This window comes from Engystomops pustulosus, chromosome 1, assembly GCF_040894005.1.
Source record: "Engystomops pustulosus chromosome 1, aEngPut4.maternal, whole genome shotgun sequence".
Lineage (NCBI taxonomy): Eukaryota > Metazoa > Chordata > Amphibia > Anura > Leptodactylidae > Engystomops > Engystomops pustulosus.
Window position 1 is genome coordinate 158,697,847 of NC_092411.1, and position 23,139 is coordinate 158,720,985.

At 38.2% G+C, this 23,139-nt stretch overlaps 1 protein-coding gene across 1 annotated transcript; it reads right to left on the reverse strand.

Annotated features, from left to right (window-relative positions):
* Nucleotides 1-344: 344 nt before the first annotated feature.
* Nucleotides 345-21,676, reverse strand: HSH2D (hematopoietic SH2 domain containing). Its single transcript, XM_072112922.1, has 6 exons — nucleotides 21,547-21,676; nucleotides 11,842-11,972; nucleotides 8,132-8,221; nucleotides 5,392-5,557; nucleotides 4,357-4,620; nucleotides 345-3,801 (listed from the first exon to the last, which is right to left on the reverse strand). The coding sequence occupies exons 2-6, from the start codon at nucleotides 11,943-11,945 to the stop codon at nucleotides 3,421-3,423; spliced, it is 1,005 nt and encodes a 334-aa protein (XP_071969023.1). The 5' UTR covers nucleotides 11,946-11,972; nucleotides 21,547-21,676; the 3' UTR covers nucleotides 345-3,420.
* Between the last annotated feature and the right edge of the window lie 1,463 nt (nucleotides 21,677-23,139).

Genomic DNA, 23,139 nt, shown 5'->3' on the forward strand with positions numbered 1-23,139 from the left:
GAGGTGTAAATTGCAGAATCTTGTCATTTCTAAAATATTATTGTAAATTAATAGTGCAGTTGAACAAAGGAAAGTTTTTAATATGCCTGATGAAGATAACCAAGTAGTATTGAAATGTTTCAGATAATGAAAAGTATTAACAACTTAGAACTCTCACATAGTATCAATCCAATCATTGGCTAACATGCAGGAGGTACGGCGTCATGATGCCATTGCACTACCTGCATCCTTCACTGGAAGCCCTGACATAAGAGTCTTTCAGAAACAGGTGGTGAATTCATGTGTCTCCCATCAAGGTACAAATTTCAACCTTGTACCTAGCTTTATCATAGAAGATATGGACATCAGTATTAATATTGAATTTATTATGAACAGTTACAAAAATAAATATGTACACAGATCAGTGGTTTACATTAATAGTCAAAGTAAAACACACACAATGGGTGTAAGGAAAGATCTGACAAGGTAAAAAATGTCTAATTCTTAAGTTATAATGTGGTAGGTTTAAAAATATTGCATACAAATTTGTCATTAGTCATCAAAATCAGATCAATCAGGTGGAGCCCTGACAGTGCTGGAGACACACTGTGTAGTTGCCTCAGATGGTAATGCATCCCTTTCCCTGGACCATTATACCAAGGACCAATACTTAAAATGCAGTATTATTTCGGGCCACTGCAGAGTGTACAAAGTTTGATTAAAGTGAGTCAGAACTACCTCACACCAGTTAATTGAGGGGTTAGTGGCAGTGCCATTAATTGCACAGCTACATACATGGCGCAATGGACGCATTGGCAAGCTATAGACTGTTCATCAATATGAATATCCAGGAAAGCCAATACCAGGCCTCACAGAGGCTATAGTACGGCACAAAATATGCCTATTGCTCTGTAATATGGATACTTAGAGGCTTCTTATTACGGAGTACATGCAAACACTTTTCTGTGTCCATAATCCTTAGGTTGGATGCAGCCATATTTAATGTAAATTAATAGTGCAGTTGAACACAAGAAAGTTTTTAATATGCCTGATGAAGATAACCAAGTAGTATTGAAATGTTTCAGATAATGAAAAGTATTAACAACTTAGAACTCTCACATAGTATCAATCCAATCATTGGCTAACATGCAGGAGGTACGGCGTCATGATGCCATTGCACTACCTGCGTCCTTCACTGGAAGCCCTGACATAAGAGTCTTTCAGAAACAGGTGGTGAATTCATGTGTCTCCCATCAAGGTACAAATTTCAACCTTGTACCTAGCTTTATCATAGAAGATATGGACATCAGTATTAATATTGAATTTATTATGAACAGTTACAAAAATAAATATGTACACAGATCAGTGGTTTACATTAATAGTCAAAGTAAAACACACACAATGGGTGTAAGGAAAGATCTGACAAGGTAAAAAATGTCTTATTCTTAAGTTATAATGTGGTAGGTTTAAAAATATTGCATACAAATTTGTCATTAGTCATCAAAATCAGATCAATCAGGTGGAGCCCTGACAGTGCTGGAGACACACTGTGTAGTTGCCTCAGATGGTAATGCATCCCTTTCCCTGGACCATTATACCAAGGACCAATACTTAAAATGCAGTATTATTTCGGGCCACTGCAGAGTGTACAAAGTTTGATTAAAGTGAGTCAGAACTACCTCACACCAGTTAATTGAGGGGTTAGTGGCAGTGCCATTAATTGCACAGCTACATACATGGCGCAATGGACGCATTGGCAAGCTATGGACTGTTCATCAATATGAATATCCAGGAAAGCCAATACCAGGCCTCACAGAGGCTATAGTACGGCACAAAATATGCCTATTGCTCTGTAATATGGATACTTAGAGGCTTCTTATTACGGAATACATGCAAACACTTTTCTGTGTCCATAATCCTTAGGTTGGATGCAGCCATATTTAATGTAAATTAATAGTGCAGTTGAACACAAGAAAGTTTTTAATATGCCTGATGAAGATAACCAAGTAGTATTGAAATGTTTCAGATAATGAAAAGTATTAACAACTTAGAACTCTCACATAGTATCAATCCAATCATTGGCTAACATGCAGGAGGTACGGCGTCATGATGCCATTGCACTACCTGCGTCCTTCACTGGAAGCCCTGACATAAGAGTCTTTCAGAAACAGGTGGTGAATTCATGTGTCTCCCATCAAGGTACAAATTTCAACCTTGTACCTAGCTTTATCATAGAAGATATGGACATCAGTATTAATATTGAATTTATTATGAACAGTTACAAAAATAAATATGTACACAGATCAGTGGTTTACATTAATAGTCAAAGTAAAACACACACAATGGGTGTAAGGAAAGATCTGACAAGGTAAAAAATGTCTAATTCTTAAGTTATAATGTGGTAGGTTTAAAAATATTGCATACAAATTTGTCATTAGTCATCAAAATCAGATCAATCAGGTGGAGCCCTGACAGTGCTGGAGACACACTGTGTAGTTGCCTCAGATGGTAATGCATCCCTTTCCCTGGACCATTATACCAAGGACCAATACTTAAAATGCAGTATTATTTCGGGCCACTGCAGAGTGTACAAAGTTTGATTAAAGTGAGTCAGAACTACCTCACACCAGTTAATTGAGGGGTTAGTGGCAGTGCCATTAATTGCACAGCTACATACATGGCGCAATGGACGCATTGGCAAGCTATGGACTGTTCATCAATATGAATATCCAGGAAAGCCAATACCAGGCCTCACAGAGGCTATAGTACGGCACAAAATATGCCTATTGCTCTGTAATATGGATACTTAGAGGCTTCTTATTACGGAGTACATGCAAACACTTTTCTGTGTCCATAATCCTTAGGTTGGATGCAGCCATATTTTCGGAACAATACACTGGGACCTAAAGTAAAAACATCACAGTCAACTTTAATGATTGCGGGAATTCTGTACTCTACTGTAACCATGCTTTTCACATTGTACAGTTGTCCTGGTGTGAAGACACAGTATCACAGATGAGTAGGATGCTGTAAGTCCATATGCCCGGTGTTCAGCCAGGGAAGTCCTCCTGACATTTTGGAGGACATTCATCATGGTTTGTACACCAGTTTACTAGTGTACAAGCCTTGAAATTATTGTAATTCCCAATTCCTCAGGCACACTCACAAGAATAGTGATGTTTTCCCCCCTACACCACCTCCACGGCAAGAGTGGGCTGCGCACTAACTGTAACATTTGCCCATTTCGGCCTGAATGTATGCAGGTTAAAGCACAATTCTATGCCATGCAGGAGCTGCATAATAAATCCTCTGCCCCTTCCCCACTGTCTCTATCACTTGGATTAAATTCACTTGTTTGAAACCAGCCTAACTTGCAGAAAATCAAAGATATTAACTTGTAAAATGTATTATTGAACTGAGGATATTTTAACATTAGTCTTTTTAGGAAAATCCTGGTGCAAAAGGGGGAGGTGCTCTGTATTCTTCTGGGACACTTGGTTGATGATGTCTCGGCTGCGATGGTGGAGACGGGTTTTTCTGTCCTGTATGTCCAATGCGCCCAAAACTGTCCCTGACTTTTTCCATTTGTGCTGCCATTGTATTTTCCATTTTCTTTAGGTCCAGAGCCAATTCCCCTTCTTTCATGAAAGTTACTGCTTTGTTTAGAGCAGTTTTATAAGTTTTCAAAGGTTTCTTTGATGCATTTCCCAGTTTTTCTCCTTCCTTATTGGGCCAGTTTGAGCTGTGAGTTGTGTTTGGGTATGGTAAATCTACACTTTGTGACTTTGTTATAGATCTGTGCACACCTGTATTCACCGGGACCTGCAAAAAGGAAGTAGAAGCTGATTTAATAATTATATGGACAATTTATGGATATTAAACACCTTACTGCCAAATCATGCCTTCCAAAAAGCTGTAATGTTTTATTTTTAGGATTACAGTCATTACAGAAACTGTACTTATTAGTTGCACCATTTAATATTCTATGCAATTTACAGAAAAAAAATGTAACTGCAGAGAAATTTTTTAAAAAGTTGCTCCACTTTTTAAAAACACAGACAGCACATTTCAATAATTTTTGTTATGCCTTCTTTACTTTATGAATTTAGAATAATTTGTATTTTTTTCCTTTGGTGTACAAAGCTGTCTAAGGTATCAATTTTGTTGTGCAACAAGATGTCATTTTCATGTCTGGAAATGTACAACCTTTTGATAACTTTTTAATGAAACGTTTATGGGTGATAAAATGGCAAAGAAAGAAACTCTTGAACTTTTACTATCCACCCTCTCTTTCCTGCCATCTGTTTACAGACACATTAACCCATGTGCTGGGACCACAATTCGTGATTATGAACATGCTAAATAGGATTTACTTACACCGTATGGCATCTGCCCTTCTGTAGGTAGTAATGGGTAGAGTCTGTTTCCTTTGGTGAGATCGCATGGTGGTATCATTATTTGGGAATTTAGGGAAACGGAGGACTGCATTCTTCTTGGTGGCACAGGCGGGACATTTGTTCCCACAGGCTGTGAGGGAGTCAAGGCCATGTCTATAGGAGAATTCTCTACACCGCTGAATGGTTGTGGTAATGTTGATCCGTTTTCAAATAATTCTTCATAATCAGCACAGGACTCTGTTTTCTTCAAGAGATGAGATAATACAAGTTGTGTTCATTCAGTTAATATTTTACCGCCTTCATTATTTTAAAATGTATGTCGACTAAAGAGATTAATAATATTGTAAACATTTTGAATATTTTGATAAAATTGGATATCATATTTATTAAATATGTGTTATGTTCACTTCATTTTCTGCAATGTAGAAAAATGGACTACTGAGTTGGTTTTATTTGTCATTCACACAAGTCTATTGAGGGTCATGCATAGTACCACATGGCAAAACTGTTACGCTTTATAGCTCCTTTATGTAGACTAGCAGGAAGTAGGCTCTTCCTCTTTGAAAGCAATGGAGAAGGCCTGTGCATTTTTATAGAAGTATATTGAAATAACACACCAAGCCGGTAGGTGATGATCACTATGAATCTGTAAACGTGGGTCAACTGACGTGTTACAGAGGTCTAAAGTTCAGGTAGGGCCAGTTTGGTACAATATAGAAATACCAATTCAATAAACATAGTACAAAGAAATGCATTAAATATATGACCCATGTTAAAATATTTTTATATATACTGATATATGCGGAGGTGGGGAACTCCAAATCCATGCAATGCTCATATAAGCGCATGTTCACACACCCAAGATTTTGATCAAAATATTTTTATGAATTATGTAGTGTGTACATATTATGTAGTGTGTAACTTTGTCTACACAGTACTTGAAAAAATATCCAAAAGATACAATTTAAGATATTCCAAATTAATTTTACGAGTCAGGATTGAGATTGCTACATACCTGTCCACATGGTAGAGTTAAAATTTCATTATAAGGGTACAGGGGATGCTGTGTGTGAAAGTTAACCAAGTCTTCTAATGTATTGTGGATTCTTGTGTCTCCAGAAAGTATGCATTGTTGAGCCTGCAGAACATCAATCATGAAGTGTCTGAAACGGTCCTGAGCCCTAAGAATAAGATAACATATCAGATCAGCAGATCTTATTGCAAATTAAAAAAGACCTATTGCTTTTATTGACCTGTTTTATTAATATTTGTATTCTCCATGGTATAAAAAGTTTTAAGCATAATTTTAAAATTGTTGTTTCACCCACTCTGTTATTCTTTCTTTCGGTCATTCTTCTATGTATACAGTGGGTACCGAAAGTATTCAGACCCCTTTATATTGTTCACTCTTTGTTTCATTGCAGCCAATGGGCAAGATCAAAAAAGTAATTTCTCTGCTCATTAACCCCTTCCTGACGTGCGCTGTAATAGTGCTTCCTGACGGTGCGCATCGGGTGCATGGATAGTGCTCACGGGCTGAGCCCTCTCCACAGCTGGTAAGTCTTTGCTGCATATTGCAGCAAAGACTTACTGATAACACCCACGATCGGAGCTAACAAAAAGCTGCCGGCGTCAAAAAGATGGCGGTGCGTGGACATGGGCACGATAGGGTCTTGCACATTGTAATGAATGAGGTGGAAAATCCCCATATATTGCCATACATTAGTATGGCAAGATATGGTAGGATCAATCAGACAACCTAGGGTTAAAGTACCCTGGGGGGTCTGAAAAAAAGGGAAAAAATTACAACAAAAAGACCTAAAAATTCAAATCACCCTCCTTTCCCTAGAACCGATTTAAATATGAATAAACAGTAAAAATCATGAACACATTAGGTATCGCTGCATCCAAAAATGTCCGATCTATCAAAACATAATAAACGGTTTTTCACTGTGCTTAACCCCGAAACGGAAAATAGCGAAAGTCAAAAATGGCACTTTTATGCCATTTTGAAAAATATTAGAAAATTCTATAAAAAGTGATCAAAAAGTCTTGAAAACGTCATCAAAATGCCACCACCCACTGCTCTGTACACCAAAGTATGAAAAAGTTATTAGTGCCAGAAATTTTTTTTGTAAATGTATGAAAACATTATAAAACCTATACAAATTTGTTATCCCCATGATCGCACCGACCCAAAGAATAAAGTAGACATTTTATTTTGGGTGCAAAGTGAAAGCTGTAAAATTCAGGCCCACAAGAAAACGGCGCAAATGTGTTTTCACCATTTTCCCAGCATTTGGAATTTTTTTTCCCGCTTTCCATTACACGGCATGGAATATTAAATACCATCACTGTAAAGTGCAATTTGTTACGCAGAAAACAAGCTATCACAGAACTCTTTACTTTTAAAAATAAAAAAAGTTATAGATTTTTGAAGGTGGGGAGTGAAAAATGGAAATGAAAAAACAAAAAGGGCCAGGTCGTTAAGGGGTTAACGTACACAATCTATCTTAAGAGAAAAAAAACACAGAAATATACTAATTACTAATTTATTAAACTGAACTATCACAAGGTCATAAGTATTCAGACCCTTTGCTGTGCCACTCATTTTTAACTCACATGCTGTCCATTTCCTTATGATCTTACTCCTTCATTTGAATCCAGCTGTGTTTAATTAAACTGATATGACTTGGAAAGGCACACACCTGTATATATAAAACCTCACAGCTCACTGCATGTCCGAGCACATGAGAATTGTGAGGTCTAAGGGACTACCCAAGGAGCTCAGAGTCAGAATTGTGACAAGACACAGATCTGGACAAGGTTACAAAAGAGCACAGTAGCATCTATAATCTTTAAATGGAAGAAGTTTGCGAAGACCACAACTCTTCCTCAACCTGGCCATCCAGCCAAACTAAAAAATCATGTTAGAAGAGCCTTTGTGAGAGAGTTATAGAATCCTAAGATCACTGTGGCTGGGTTCCAGAGATGCAGTAGGAAGATGGGAGTAAGTTCCACAAAGTCAACTATCACTGCAGCCCTGAACAAGTAGGCTTTCAGCCAACGTTCACCATCCAACCTGAGTGAAATGGAGAGGATTCCCAAATCCAGGTGTGAAAAACTTGTTGCATCATTCCCAAGAAGACTCATGGCTGTACTAGTTCAAAAGGTGCTTCTACTCAATACTGAGCAAAGGGCCTGAATACTTACAACCATGTGATATTGCAGTTCCTTTTTTTAATTATTTTTTTCTGCCAAAATGAGGTTCAGAGTGTACAAAAAAACTTTTTGATCTTACCAGTTGGCTGCAATGAAATACAGAGTGAAAAATTTAAAGGGGTCTAAATACTTTCTATACCCACTGTAAATATATCAACAATTTTTTACTCATCCCCTTGTCAAACAAGCATCTTATACTATCAGCACTGGTTACAATGGTTACAGGTCACAATGTGTAGAGATGTGCCCTCAACTGGTAAGACTAAATTGACAATTTATATAGTACAATTTTAGGGATAATAAAAGACAAAAAGAACGAAGAGCAATAATGATCAAAAGAAAACTATATTATTACTTTGTTGAGGGTGGGTGTCTCAGGTTTTCTGTTACAGTTATTGAAGCCAAAGGCATATGTGGATTGTAAAGATAAAGATGGTTTGTTTTTAATCTATCCCTGGTTGTGTCTTCAAAAACTACATGAAATACTCCAAAATTCAAGCTTAAAGCCCTTTACACTGAAAGCAAAACATTACCTGTAGGATAAGCTATACCCAATTCTACTTTCACTAACTCTGACGAGAAAACATCCTATTGTCTTGTCCATTAGTAAATCTTCTGCATCCCTACAAAGAGGATTAAAAAAAACATTTTTATAACAAATAATTAAAACAAGAATCTAAAATGTAAGATTTTCAGTTCTTTTTTAAAACATCAGCTCTGTTCTTCATGGATACTACCTTTGCAGGCAGTACTTGTATAATAGGTTTAATATTGTTTTACAATTTGCCTTTTAGATATTGCCAATATTGCCTCTTGTGCTTATAAGTTGTATACTTAAATAATGTAAAGCATGGAATGGATTAATAAACTCTTTGTATTAACAGTTACTTACTATGATTTGTAAAGTGCTATGGAATTTGATGGTGCTATATTAATAAAGATTATTATTATTATTATTATTACATGGACAGGAAAAACCTTTTTAGACAAACGGCTAATACTTAACTTATATTCACTTATTTTTCCAAAAATTATGGAGCAGTAAATTACCATTATCAGTCTTTTTATTGCGTTTATAAAAACATAGATGTTTTCATTTTAGCATGAGAGCAATATAAACATTCTTTAGGATTTGGCTGGGATTATCTATTTTGCGGCAGATAGCAGGGACTGATATAAAACAACAAAGAAGCCATCTCTCATTCAGTTCAGTCCTCCTTATAGGTCTCTGAAAACAGATGCTGCAGCATTGACGGTGTGTTGATAGTACACACCCGAGTGATTTTCACAGCCTAGCAACACTGATGCTACTGTTATCTGCAAGTGACACTGACATGACTTCATTGCTGTAGCCTGTATATGCAATCAGAGACAGGCAATGATGGGATACACTCAAATACTACTAACAATTGAAGTGTGCATGTCAAGACGGAAAAGAAGTGTGAGCCCTGCGCTTGCCATAACCTCTGTCCATGCCTTCTTGCACACCCTGCGCTAAATGAAGTTGACAATTAGGGGAGTAGTCCATAATTACAGAGTACAGAAAGGCAAAGGGACACAGACAGACAACAAGGCAAAGTTTAACCCCTTCACGCTCCGCGGCGGATATATCCGCCACGGCGCTTATGCCGGCTCGGCTCTGGATCAGAGCCGAACCGGCATCGGGAAACACGGGGTGCCGGCTGTAACTAATAGCCGGCACCCCAGTGTAACACCCGCGATCGGAGTTGTCTCCGATCGCGGGTGCTTAACCCTTTAGATGCCGCGGTCAGCGCGACCGCGGCATCTAACAAGCATCTGGGGTGTCTTTCCCCCACGATCGGCCCCCCCAAACCGTTTTCGGGGGGCGCCGATCGTTGCTATAGTAACTCTGGGGTCCGATCTGGACCCCAGAGTTACTAGCAAGAATTGCCAGTAAGATGGCGTCTGTGACGTCATCTTACTGGCAAAGTGCCAGCCTATGCAAGTGCATAGGCTGACACTGATAATACTCTGCAATACATGAGTATTGCAGAATATTATCATGAACAAGCAATCAGAGGATTGCTTGTTCATATCCCATGGTATAAAAGTAAAAAAGTAAAAAAAAAAGTTATTCAATAAAAAAATAAAGTCATAAATCACTAAAAATGCCCCAAACCCCCAAAACATATAAAGAGACATATAACTCAAAAAAAAAGTCTAAATCATAACACAAACCCCACATATATAGTATCACCGCGTCCGTAACAACCCGTAGAATAAAAGTAAATCATTATTGAACCCCCACGATAAACGCCGTAAAAAAAAACTGTTATAAACCCTCCAAAAATTATGATTTTTACCTTTTCAATCCCACAAAAAATGCTATAAAATGCGACCAAAAAACCATATGTACTTAGACATGATACTGGTGCAAAGTACAACATGTCCCGCAAAAAACAAGCCATCAACCAGCTCCGTAGCCAAAAACGTAACAAAGTTATGCCACTTGGAAGATGGCAATACAAAAATTATAGATTTTTCCCCACATTAGGGTTTTGTTTGACAAATTTAGTAAAACGTAAGAAAATATATTCATGTCTGGTATCCCCGTAATCGTATCAACCCATAGAATAAAGCTAACATGATTATTAGTCTATACGGTGAACACCAAAAAAAAAAAAGTCAAAAATCCAGTACAGAATTGATGCTTTTCTACTCCTGCCCTCAAAAAAAGTTCCTAAATTTTCAACAATAGGTGATACCAACCCCAAAATGGTAACAATGGAAAAAGCATCTCATCCCGCAAAAAAAATGCCGTCACATGGCCCCAATAACGAAAAAGCGAAAATTTTATAGCCTTCAAAAGGGGCCAATGAGGAAACTAAAATCCTGGCAGCTGCAGGGCTCTCCTTCCCTTCTGCGTCTCGCTGTGCGCCCATAAAACAAGTCACAGCCACATGTGGGGGGTCTCTGCACTCAGGAGAAATTGCAGAACAAATTGTATGGTGGGTTTTCTCTTTTTATATTTTGGAAATGTGTAAATTTTAGTGCTAAATGAACGTATAAGGGAACCATTCTAAATTTCACCTCCATTTTGATTCAATTACTATGAAGATCTCAAGGGGTTAACAATCTTCGTAAAAGCTGTTTCTGATAGCTTGAGGGGTGCAGATTTGAAAATGGGTAGATTATATAGGGGGTTTTGATGCTAAATATGTAAAATTTCATTCAAAACTGTATTTATCCCCAAAATAGTCAATTCTGAAAATCCGGAAAAGCGATATTCTATTTGTAAGCCGCGTGACATCAAAATAAACAAATGGGAAATGTTATTCAGCAACTTATTTAGGTGGTACATCTATCTGCCTGAAAACGCAATGATTTAGAATTTCGAAAATGGCAAATTTTTCAAAAAATTTATCATATTTTCTTTTTTTTGTAAATAAACGCAAAACTTATCTGCCAAAATGTACCACTAAAATGAAGTACAACATGTGGGGAAAAAACAATCTCAGAATCGTTTTGATAAGTAACAGTGTTCAAAAGTTATAACCATATAAAGCGAAGCAAGTCAGAATCCAAAAAATCGGGCTGAGCCTTAAGCTGTAAAATGGCTGCGTCCTTAAGGGGTTAACAAGCAGGGGCAAAACAAAGATGAAGCAAACACAATTATGAAGCAAAAGAATAGTCAAGGTTCAGGCAAAAATCAGAATATCACTTATTCAATAACAGGAGAGGTATACAGACGACCCCTAGTTACAAACAGACCTCTGGATATTGGTAATTTATTCTACTTTAGTCCTAGGCTACAATAATCAGCTGTAACAGTTATCAAAGGTGTCTGTAACGAAGCTTTAGTGTTAATCCTGATTCTTATGACAACCCAACATTTTTAAAATCCAATTGTCACAGAGACCAAAAAAGTTCTGGCTGGGATTGCAATGATAAAATATACAGTTCCGACTTACATACAAATTCAACTTAAGAACAAACCTACAGACCCTATCTTGTATGTAACCCGGGGACTGCCTGTATTAAAATTTAAATGGATTGGCTAACTGGCAACAGAGTTGACAACACAAATCTGTCTGTATTTTGCCAGACATCTTCCATGTTGATGTATTATGTAATGTTTTCATTTAGTATGTTCTTTTGCATCTTGTCATTTGCCAAGCTTTTACTTCCAAAATATAGTGTCTTTATTATATTTTTATTACTGGTTAAATCACTAATTAAATGAACTAGAACTTGAATAAAACACTGCAGTAAATACACTTACTTTCTTGTGATAACACCATGAAACCATTCAGGGATGCCATTCCTTAAAAACCATTCAGATTGTGTTTCAATGAACCATTTAACAGATGGTTTGTTTTCATCCATTTCTTCCACAAATGTTTGAGCGGCCACCTAGAAATAAAATAATCCTTACTATTATTCTCATCTTTTTTTATTTACATTAACGTAATACTACTTCTAATATGATTGTGTATTGATCAGCTTTGAAAAATTGTGTGCACCAGCTTTAACATGTTGATGTATTAGTCTTCTGGGATGAGGGTATTCGATGGGAAAAAGTTTAAGGTTTAAATCGTAACAATTTATTTGCTAAAAATAAATATACGGTATGTTATACTTAAAATAACAAAAGCGGTAAGAACAGTTACGTAGGGATACAGGCAGAGCATGCTTATTAATTTGTTAAATGTCAGCACTTACTCCATAAATATCTGTACATGATGTTAAACAATATTCACTTTAATGAATAATGTAGAGAGGCAGGACTAAACTGCTATCCTCTGCTGCTAGGAGCCCAAAAGAAGCTGATTTTAGCAAAATTAGCTGGCTGGAATGAGGGCTGAGTATTCATTCAACTTCCAATCTACTGCATTATTTTAATGTCAAATGCAAGTCACTGCCAGTTCAGCTGAAACCTCCTCTCCCTTTGTATTTACTGTCGCCACTGTGTGTAGTCTATTCATTCTGTCCCTGTGATTAATTGCCTAACTTGATCTCTTTGCACTAAAGATTAACAGTACCAAATATGAAATCACCCCACAGAACATGGATAAAGCTAATTTCACAAACAACACTAGTGGTGTCTGCTAGTCTATTACGTTATGAAATAAAGTAATGGACACCTTAAACTGACCCTTAGACTAAACTATCCGTTCCCATTGACTTGTATGTATTTGAGTTTACCTTCCATAATGCAATCATTATTTACAGCAAAAATAGTGCTGTAGCCCATGTTATTTTTGCCATTTTAAAGTGTTGGGCATGACCAACTGTTGTGTAAACTTAGCCAAATACACACTAAAAAGCCACTAAAGCATGTAAAATGAGAGAGGTGGTGCAGACATTCAGGGTGCGGTCACACACAATGCATTTAGAAACGCAATGCAAACGCACGGGTGCGGGCATCGACCTGATTGCAAATGTGTTTCCATGTAAAAACATGCAATTGGCAACCTGTGCCTGGTGTCTAGCATTGTTTAAACTCAAGATACAGAGTGCTGCTTACTGTGTGCTTGGAAATGCATATGCAATTGGGCCAATTGCCGCCCAGTGTGCTTGCAAGCTCAATATGTGAGCCCATCATCAGAGTTTAATGCTAAGCTGTAGATCCATTCCCGAGATCAACATATTTAGCAATACAAAGGTGGTCAATAGTAAATTGGAAGCTGGGAAAGGATGCAACATACTTACAAATATGGTAACACTAAGCTAATGACTTTCTGACTCTTTTCTCTAATTTATGTAAAACTGTTGTTTTACTTTACATTCACTGCACATGGACACTCACACCCCCTTCAGTAATTATATACTGTTATTTTTATGTATCTTTGTGCCATGAAAATGCATGCCATGTCATGCACCCGATTTGCCTCCAATGACACTATGTAAGTCCAATGTGACAAATTCAGTAGTTACTTGCATTGCCCTACCTCCTTGTACCTGATTGACAGGTCTCATTTCTACAGAACATGCTGCTATGTGGAACATTGAAAAAAAGCTCTGTTACATGGGCACTTCATGTCATGTGACCAGGATTATGTAATCTAAGGTCCTGTTATATTTGCACAGTCTACTCCATGTAAGTATCTGATCACATGAAATCACAGCAGCCTGCATGGAGGATGGGGAAGAGTAGAATTCCATGAAGGCCTACTGTGATCATGCCATGATACTGCCATGTGATCAGATACATACCTAGAGTAGACGTTCAGACGTAACTGGGTAAAGGACTTCACATGATATCACCCTGGTCACGTGACATGCTAAGAAGAGGCATGGGACATCGGGGAAGTCTCAACTGAAAATCATTCATGGAAATATTACAAACAGAAAGCAACCATATTCAGAAAGGCGATGCAAATCATATATCATTACAGGAAAAAAATCATTATGAAGCAAGAAGTGGAAGCAGTCACTAGTGTTTATATCACTAAACTAGGGTAGGGTATTACCCTATGGCCTATTCCCATGACCAAGTGTGATGTGATCAAACTCACGGCGTAAGCTAGATTGAATGCTTGGCCCGAATTGTTAGAGCCAGGAACTGATCTGACATTCTGAGTTCCATTGCGATTTTTTTTTCTTTTTCCCAGTGCAGAGAGCATGGACTATTAAATATTGTCACTATGAAGTGCAATTTGTTATGCAGAAAACAAGCCCTCACATAGCGCTCTACACTGAAAAATAAAAAAGTTATAGATTTTTCAAGGTGGGGAGTGAAAAATGATACGCAAAAAAGAAAAAAAGGGCCTGGTCGATAAGGGGTTAAAAACCCAAAAAGAGGTGTAGTACAGTAAGACCACATTAAAGATCCTTCCTGGCTGAGTCTGACCCATTTCCTTCGCGGAAGCTTTGATGTGGCAAGCTGAATCAATGGTTATTTTTTAACTTCTGCTTATTTTTATGGCATCAACTTTTCTTTGGTTTCACAATCAATATACTAACCATATTCAGTAACAGGTCATAATCTCCAGGACATGCTGCAACATGTAGTCATGTTATAACACTTCAGATGACCTTGTCTGTACTTGAGCATCATGGAAGAATGTCTACATGTAACTGTAGCTGCATTTGTCTCCTGCAACTTAGTTCCCATCCAGATGTCCTGTCTGTATCTAGAGTCTATCTACACTGTGTACTTCCAGAGCAATAGCTGGGGTTAACAGATGACTGGTGGAGGTTCCAAGTTTTGGACCCACACTGATTTAATATTGACATCTCATCCTAAGTATAGGAAGATATATATACATACTTATACCCAGGGCCGGTTCCAGGTTTTAGTAGGCCCCTGGGCGACAGAGCCTTAGTGGGCTGCCCTCCAGTAGCCACACTGCCCCCCCCCTGTACACACACTGCCCCCCTCCTCCTGTGGACACACTGGTCACCACCCCCTGTGGACACAATGCCCCCCCTCTTCCTCCACCTCCTCCTCCCCCTGTAGACACTGCCCCCCCCCTCTGGGAAAGAAAAAAAAACCTCACCTTTCCTCGTTTCCCTGGAACAGCGCCTTCAGCCGCCATTTTTTTCTTCGGCATGTGCCTGCTGTACAAGTGCAGAGCGACGCTTCGGGGGAACGAGGAAAGGTGAGTTTTGAATTCTGCTTCGTCGGGGGCGCAGCATAGAGGCAGAAGAGTAATCAAGCCAGATGGTGATCATTTGTACCAGTGTCTCTGGGACTGTATATAGCTATTTGGAAGCCATCATCTCCATGTTTTTTACAGTACAATCCAGTCATAGAAAGAATATTCACTTTATATTGATGATAGTCTAATAGGCTATTATCTGCGCTACACTCCCAATGGCTTGACAAAGGACGTGTATATATTCTGTTCTTCTGTGTACTCAGCTGCTTGAGTCTTTATATATCCTTTTTTGAACTGCCTCTCTGGACAAACACCGGTAAAGGTAATAATTGAAGAGAAGTTAACCTAACATAAGAACAAATATTTTATCTGTGTACACAAAAATTGATTTCTTTAATAAAAGATCATGTAAGTGGCTTTCATTTTACATTACATTCTGCATAAGACATTATCAGCTCCTCCTTGTAGATGTAAAGTTATACTTTTATCACTTCAGGTTAATATACTACTTAAAAGATAAAACTAAAAAGAAGTTATCTGCGTTTATGATTTCTTATGTGCAGTAACTGGCTACAGAAAGATGGCCGTTTTTGACAGATATCCAGCTGTATGCAGTTGCTTCACCTGGACTCTGAGGGGGATATTTATCATGAGGGTTACAATTCTTAAGGTGCAGTCACACGTGGCGCTTGCATTCTGTTTAGGAGCGCAATTCAGGCGCATGGGGGAGCCAGATAGGAATCCATGCGATCAGAAACCAGCACCTAGTGTCTTGCATTTAAACAATACAATACAGTACATATACTAAATGCAATGCAAGCGCCATTTGTGATTGCACCCTTAAAAACGGTCTTCGGAGCAGTCTTCTGCTCTATTGTACAGTTTGCAACTTCTTTCTTTTTTTAAAAGTTACAAATAATTTGCAAGAAGAAGAAATCCTCAGATATGCCAAGGGTGACTGGGATGGCTTTGCAATCTCTATTATACATTCAGCCGTAGGCCTCATGCACATGAAAGTTGTTTCCATAGTATTTGTTGCAAAAAAGGATGACATCCAGTGACATACAACCAGTTTTTGTGGCCATACAGAGGAGACAAAAGGGGAAACACTGGGGCAGATTTACTTATCCGGTCCATTCGCGATCCAGCGGTGCGTTCTCTGAGGTGGATTTGGATCTTCCGGCGATTCACTAAGGCAGTTCCTCCGACGTCCACCAGGTGTCGCTGCTGCGCTGAAGTCCTCCGAGGCCAGCCGGAGTGCACGATCCTATACTTGGTGAAGGTAAGCGCGTGTCCCGCGACACTTTTTATTTTTTTTTTAAATGCGGCAGTTTCCCTGAATCCATCAGGTTTTCGTTCGGCCACGCCCCCCCCCCCCCCGATTTCCGTCGTGTGCATGCCGACGCCAATGCGCCACAATTTGCGTAACCCGTCGGTAAAACGCGATTCGGGCCCTTAGTAAATGACCCCCGCTGTTGACACATGGGCCATAAAAAAGACCAACACAGCCATATTTTGCGGCTATAGGAAAAAATTGTTTGTTAAGGATACATTCAGGAGCTTTCCTGGACTAAACGTTTAGAACAAATGTTTAATAATGTTTATTTAGCTATTAGTGGCAGCAACAAAGGTCTGCAATTAACCTCTTTGGGCATCACAACATTTTTTATTTTTGTACGAAAGATTTTCTTTTTTTTTTTTTTTAAATCTACTAAAACATAATAAGAGCTATATAAATGTGATAATTGTGATCCTTGTCCTTTTGTCAATTTCACCACACTTTAAATAAAGGAAAAGATTGTTAAAAGGTGACAACCTTGAGGGAGAATGTGACTGACTTGACCTGACTGACATTTGAGATATTTCAAGCCCTTTCTATGCAGTAGTACCCAAAGCAAACTACAGCTGCCTTTCAGATGATCTCAGAGTGACTCCTTGTTGTAGCTTGTGACTCAAAGGGGCTCCAAAGTTGGACTCCCCACCTACTACCCAACAATGACCTTTGTGCCACCTTAATAGCAAATGTGAGAGTTTATATGAAATAGTTTGTTTTTTGGGGGCGTTTTTATTTGTAAATTTAGCTTTGTAATTCAACTGTTTAATGAGTTCTGCTGATGAAAAAATTTATATTTAATCCTTTAAAGTGCAGTAACAAATTGAGTGACACCCAAGGGTAGCCCTGGGAATACTACCATGCTTACTCATGATGACTAGTTTTCAGCTAAGCCAATGAGAGTATTGATATATATTACTGGATGTATCACTTCATGATCATCTTCATTCCTGTGAGTTCTAGAACAGTTGACTGGGCTGTTTAAGCACTGCACTTCTTTCCCTTTGCTTTAGTGCCTTTTATTGGTTATGGTCAATATTTGTTTTTCGTATTTGTACTTTTGTTGCTTTCGCCTTGTGCACAGTGGAATATGGATAGGTTTTATAAATGAAGACTGCTATTATTATTTAACATTACGTACATTGTTTCCATGCTACACTAGAACACACTGTTTGGTAGAACACTGCTATGATAGGGTGTATTCACACAGGCAGGTCCGTTTCATGTTTTTCAGTTTTCTTTCACATCCACAAAAAACAAATTGGAGTTCTAAAATTGGTTAGAAGGCATAACGCCTGGTTCCCCGGCATCAGTGAGGATCCAGTGGGAGGGGGTATATCTCCACATAGTCTGGTTTCATGTACTACTTTGAGACTTCTTGGTCTTAGTTGAAACAAATATTAATATTGCTGTTACTGCTGATTTTCAATGTGTCTCCAAGCAATGCAAAAGCCCATATTTGGACAGTTATATCACTGGCTTACACCCACAGCATACACTCAATGAAGGTTGGAGATGGATATTATACAGTGGCTTCCATTCCCTCGCAGCCTCTGATGACCTCTTCTGAACATACACTGCTCTTTCCTGTGAGAAAAGGATGAAAAAGAGCAGTCTGCTGCGTTTTTCATTCAGCATTTCCTGCTTGACACGCCATAAACTGATCAGGCAGAGGCAAAAGGATGCCTCCATCTGCCAGTATGTCTATGGACATGTCCAGACTTCCTGGCATATGCTCTGAGCGTGTGCCACATTCAAGATCTGAATACAGCCTTAGTATTACACCAGCAGTTCTGCTGTATTAGTTAAACCAGTCTGTACAGGGTGAACAGGCAAGTGGTTAAAGTTTCCATGTCCATGCTAAATATGTATAATGATCACATGCACATGCAGATAGCAATTATATATTTCATGACTAAGAATGTAGACTGCTTTTTTTAAGGCATGCCATAGAGCATAAGTTGTTTTATTATGTGTTGGCCCACATTACTGATGGATGACAAATAAAATGTAAGTTACTACATAGTGTCATGCAATAAATAAAAAAGAATTGTGCCTTAAATTACTCTGGGAACTTTGTAGAATAGATTTTCCTTCAGCATCAGTTCATTATGTTAAGAAAAGTAAAATACCTAATATTTCCTCATGGAACTTGAAATAAATGGTTTCATACCCCAGAAATGATCTGTTCATATTTTAAATACTGGTATGTATTATTGTTGATCTATTAAACTTATAGTTCCCTACTTTCCTGTACAGTACTTTCCATGACGCTCCTGAAAAAAGTAGAAATTTCACAGTTGTCGGCAAGTCTCATAGGCCCAGCAAAATGCAAACACATCCTGGAAAAGGCACGTATCAGACAGCTACTTAAGTCCCAAAAGGGGTGTTTCATGCCACAAATGACCGACCCCAAAAGATCTTGATTCATCTTCAGATCTTCAATTAGACAGTTTTAATGACTCTCCTCTAGTGTGTATGTTGTAATATTGGTATTATGCTGCCACAGTACCCAACGTAAATACAGTACATACAGTAACACATATGCATACTGGCTTTGCCAGACTATAAACAGGAATTTGTGCCAAAGCTACATTCAGATAATTGTATTATGGTTATAGGTTTTCCTTATGGAAGGGGCATAACTGCTACATTCTTCTAAAATGTAATCTTTTCTTGGGACAAAATACAAAATATATTTTTCAAACAAAGGCAAAGTAGCCCATGGTATAAAAAGTAAACTATATTAACTTACTGGGCAAAGAAGTACAAGCCCCATTTCACCATTATACCTTCAAAGAAACACAAACCTATGTCTTCTAATGTTTTGAAAAAAACTATAAAAATATTTAAGGACAAACCTTAGCATATCTTGTAGAACTAAAAAGTATCCAGCAGGTCTTTAGATTTAGGCCTCTTTCACACTTGCAATGCAGATCACGTCAGAGTGATCAGGGTGCGATCAGGGTTTGGTCAGTTAAAAACTGTCAGTTTGCTCAGGGTCTCAGTTTTTCACACACTTTTTTTGGCAATATCAATGCAATTTCAATACGTTGAGGCAATTGATGCGTGAAAAACGCATTGCACTTGCATTGGACTTGAAAGTGTCTCAGAGTGTGATGCGTTTTTGATGCATCTCCATAGACTTGTATGGTGCGTTTTTCACACATGTGACTTGCAAAAGTAGAGCATGTAGAGATTTAAACATGCGTAAAAAAAACGCACATGTGTGGGTGAAAAAGAATGCAATTCTTAAAAAACCCATTACAATGGGTCATAGTGCAGTGCAAGTTCTGCACGTCAAAAGCTTGCGCAGAACACACAAGTGAAAAATGCAAGTGTGAAAGAGGCCTTGCTAGACCAGCTATGTTGCGATTACTGTTATGTAAAATGCTTATGCTTGATCCCCGCTTCCCCTTTTCTTTTTTCTGTACCCTTCCTAAAAACTTTTAAAATTGAATAAAAACATTATGAAACCAGCTACATACTGGCGGAACCTGAGACGGATTGTTAAATTCCCCCAAAGTGTTGTAATAGGAAGTACAGCCTGTGTGCAAAGTATTTACCCAGATAATAAAATACAATCATTAGTTCTGACAAAGAAATGTAGGAGTTAATAGAAGCAAACATTGTAGGTACAGTTTAAAGTTCTTGGTGTGGCCAGCTTGGGATATAGTCACACAGGCCTGTCTATGGTTTCTATGGTTAGCAATATAATTGCCCTGTGTGGATGGCTTTAATGCATAGAACGAATTACCATTTTTAAATAGTAATAGACTTGGACGGATAGTGAAGTGCAGACATCAATGTGTTCTGGCTTGCAAAGAGTATCAAGTTCTTTACCCTCATATCAAGACTGAAAAAAAACCTTTTTTACTGTCCATAAATAGGATTTTACTCATAGATTGTAAGCTCTTACGAGCATGGCACTCACTCCTTTTGTTAAATATGACTATGTTGTTATTATGTGTTATTTTGTTTGTATATTTATCCCATGATTTGGAAAGAATATAATTGCCCTATAGAAATAAATGTGTCGGCAGTAGAATTCTTTCTTTCTTGTCCATTTCACAGATATTTTGTGTAGCCTGATGCTTTCGATTTTTTTTAATTATTATAAAAATTAATCACAAGAAACCAACCAATGAAAAAAAAAATCATCTTCCTGCTCCTACACTCTTTCCCATAGATGTAACATAGTTTATATTATTGTTACTCATTGTGGGTCTGCATGGATCTGATCCTTGATGTGAACAAAGAGTGTCACACAGGGAATTGTAAGCACAAACTATATTATTATTATTATTATTATTAAAATTGAGCCAAAATATTATACCGATTCCAAAAAAAGTCAGGAAAGCCTCTGTTCCAATAGTGAAGTCCTGTTCTGGTCATTTATTGTCATATTAAATTGTTATATAAAAGGAACCTCTCAGGGAAAGTTGGAGCACTAAAGCACCTACAAGTGATTTTGTGTCCCAATATGCCTATTAGGTTTTTCCATACTAACCGTGGTCTGGAGCTCTCGGTGCCTGTACCATCACGCAATGAAGACACCAAAGTACATCTGGGCTTCACTGCGCATGTGGGTAGGTACGGAACTTTTGTAGTGAGGCTGGGGTATACTGCTTCAATTTCATTGAATCACCATGCAGACACTGGAAGCGCCATAGATGGGTCTGATGTGCCCCATAGGACTGATTTCTAGGCAAGTATTAAGTTTATTATTTTTTTTTTTTTTTATAGTGGCCACAAAGAGAATTTTTAACAGGGCAATTTGGAACAATAACCCACAGGTCCACAAGGACCTGCGAGTGGCTTAGTGTCCAAAATCGCCCCGACAGGTTGTTGTTGAGGTCTCCTTCTGCTACAATGTTGCAACTGCTGCAGTTAAAACTTACAATGAAAACACCGTGCTAAAGATTTACAACTTGTTTAAGGGCTACATTGTATTGGCCTACACAACTGTGTAACTAAATCAATATAGAATTAGGATTCAGAAACTAATAAATCTGCATCTTTCACTCTACATACAATCTGGATATCTTACCTTGGAAATCAGGTGGAGCTGCTAATCGTGTTAAGGTCTCTGCTAGGTGAGCGAGTAGGTTTCTATTCTTGTACCTGAAATTGGAGAAGTAAACACCTCCTTGGGTGATGATGCACTGCAGTAACAGGCGTGTCTGGGAGAAAGGTGAAAGCTGTATGTCAGGAGGAGGGTTTTGATCAGGAGGAAGACGTCATGTCAAAAATTCCAATGGGCTGATTGTGAACACTATTTGCAACGTTTTTCCTGGTCTTACACAATATAGAACATAACTGGATTATAATGTTCTACCTTGCTAAGACATAAGTACCTGACAATGGAGTACTTCCTGTTCTTATACACTCATTCATCATGTACTACCAGCATAATTGTCTCCTGACTAGCGGTCATTCAATTCAAGTGAATGTTATGTTACATTGTGATGCAGAAAATAGTCATTGATAATTCCACCTAAATCCCTCTTAGCTACACATTGTAGCGGTGACCCAAATGATAGATTTTTTCCCATATTCTCTATTCAAAAATGTATACCATTGCCAACATATTTGTAATTTTGATGCCTTTCAAACCAATTTACCCTCTTATAGATGCTGGAACCATAGAATAAACATGCTAAAAAAAAAGAAACTCCATATGGAACTACTTCCCTGCTAATGGGAAACACTGTGGAGTTCCTGTAATCTGGTTAGGGTCCTTTTTTGTTCAATTCAAAACCTCTTTATACTTTCTGATATCTGATAAGGAAACTAAAGTACCCCAACTTTCACAATCTCACAATGGTTGGGGAGAGGGACACAGAAAGTTGGGAAACTTTTCGGAAAACAAGTGTTACACATAATGATGTGTTTTCAATGAATTTAAAAAATCCCTAGGTGGGAAAAAAATTAAGTAGAAAGTATACTTTACCCGCCCTGTCTCCCAGTTCCTGTGTTACTCTAGTACTTGCCTTTATGATTGCAATTTCTAGGGGTCATGGGACCCACTTTAGTCAATAAGTGGGCTCCTCAGACCACAGGACATTGCCTTCCTTTGATGTTCCCTAGTCTGAGGTGACCAACTTAATTTGTGCAAATTTTCACACATTTACCCTTTCAAAGGAAAAAGAAGTGGTTTGATGTAACAATAAAAACCTGCTACACTGGTATTCTTGAGGTTTGTACATTTTGTTCGATGTCAAGAGTTGTGGGTAACTATGCAATAGTCTATTGTGGGTAGCAATCTGACACTATCAGCTGTGACCTGATGATTAATATGAACCCACACTATCATCACAAGAAGGTTAATTCTAGGGAAAGAAACATGAAAGAAATGGAGTGTTAGTCAGTGATATGCCATGTGTCTAGAAGTCGCTGCCAATGCTAACGACTACAGTGAATGGGAAATTTTAGTGTAACACAGATCTCCAGGGATGCATGATACAGGAGCCCATCTGCTCTGCAGAAGGGTATGGTGGCTCAGGGAGCTAGATTCTTTCCCGATGCCCAGGTTTCAGATACAGAAAAAAAAAACTTAGGTATTTGCTGCATCACAGTCACATGTGCTACCAAATTCAGTTGGGGGGAAGGGAGGTGGCAGATTCCTGTTAACCCACCAGTT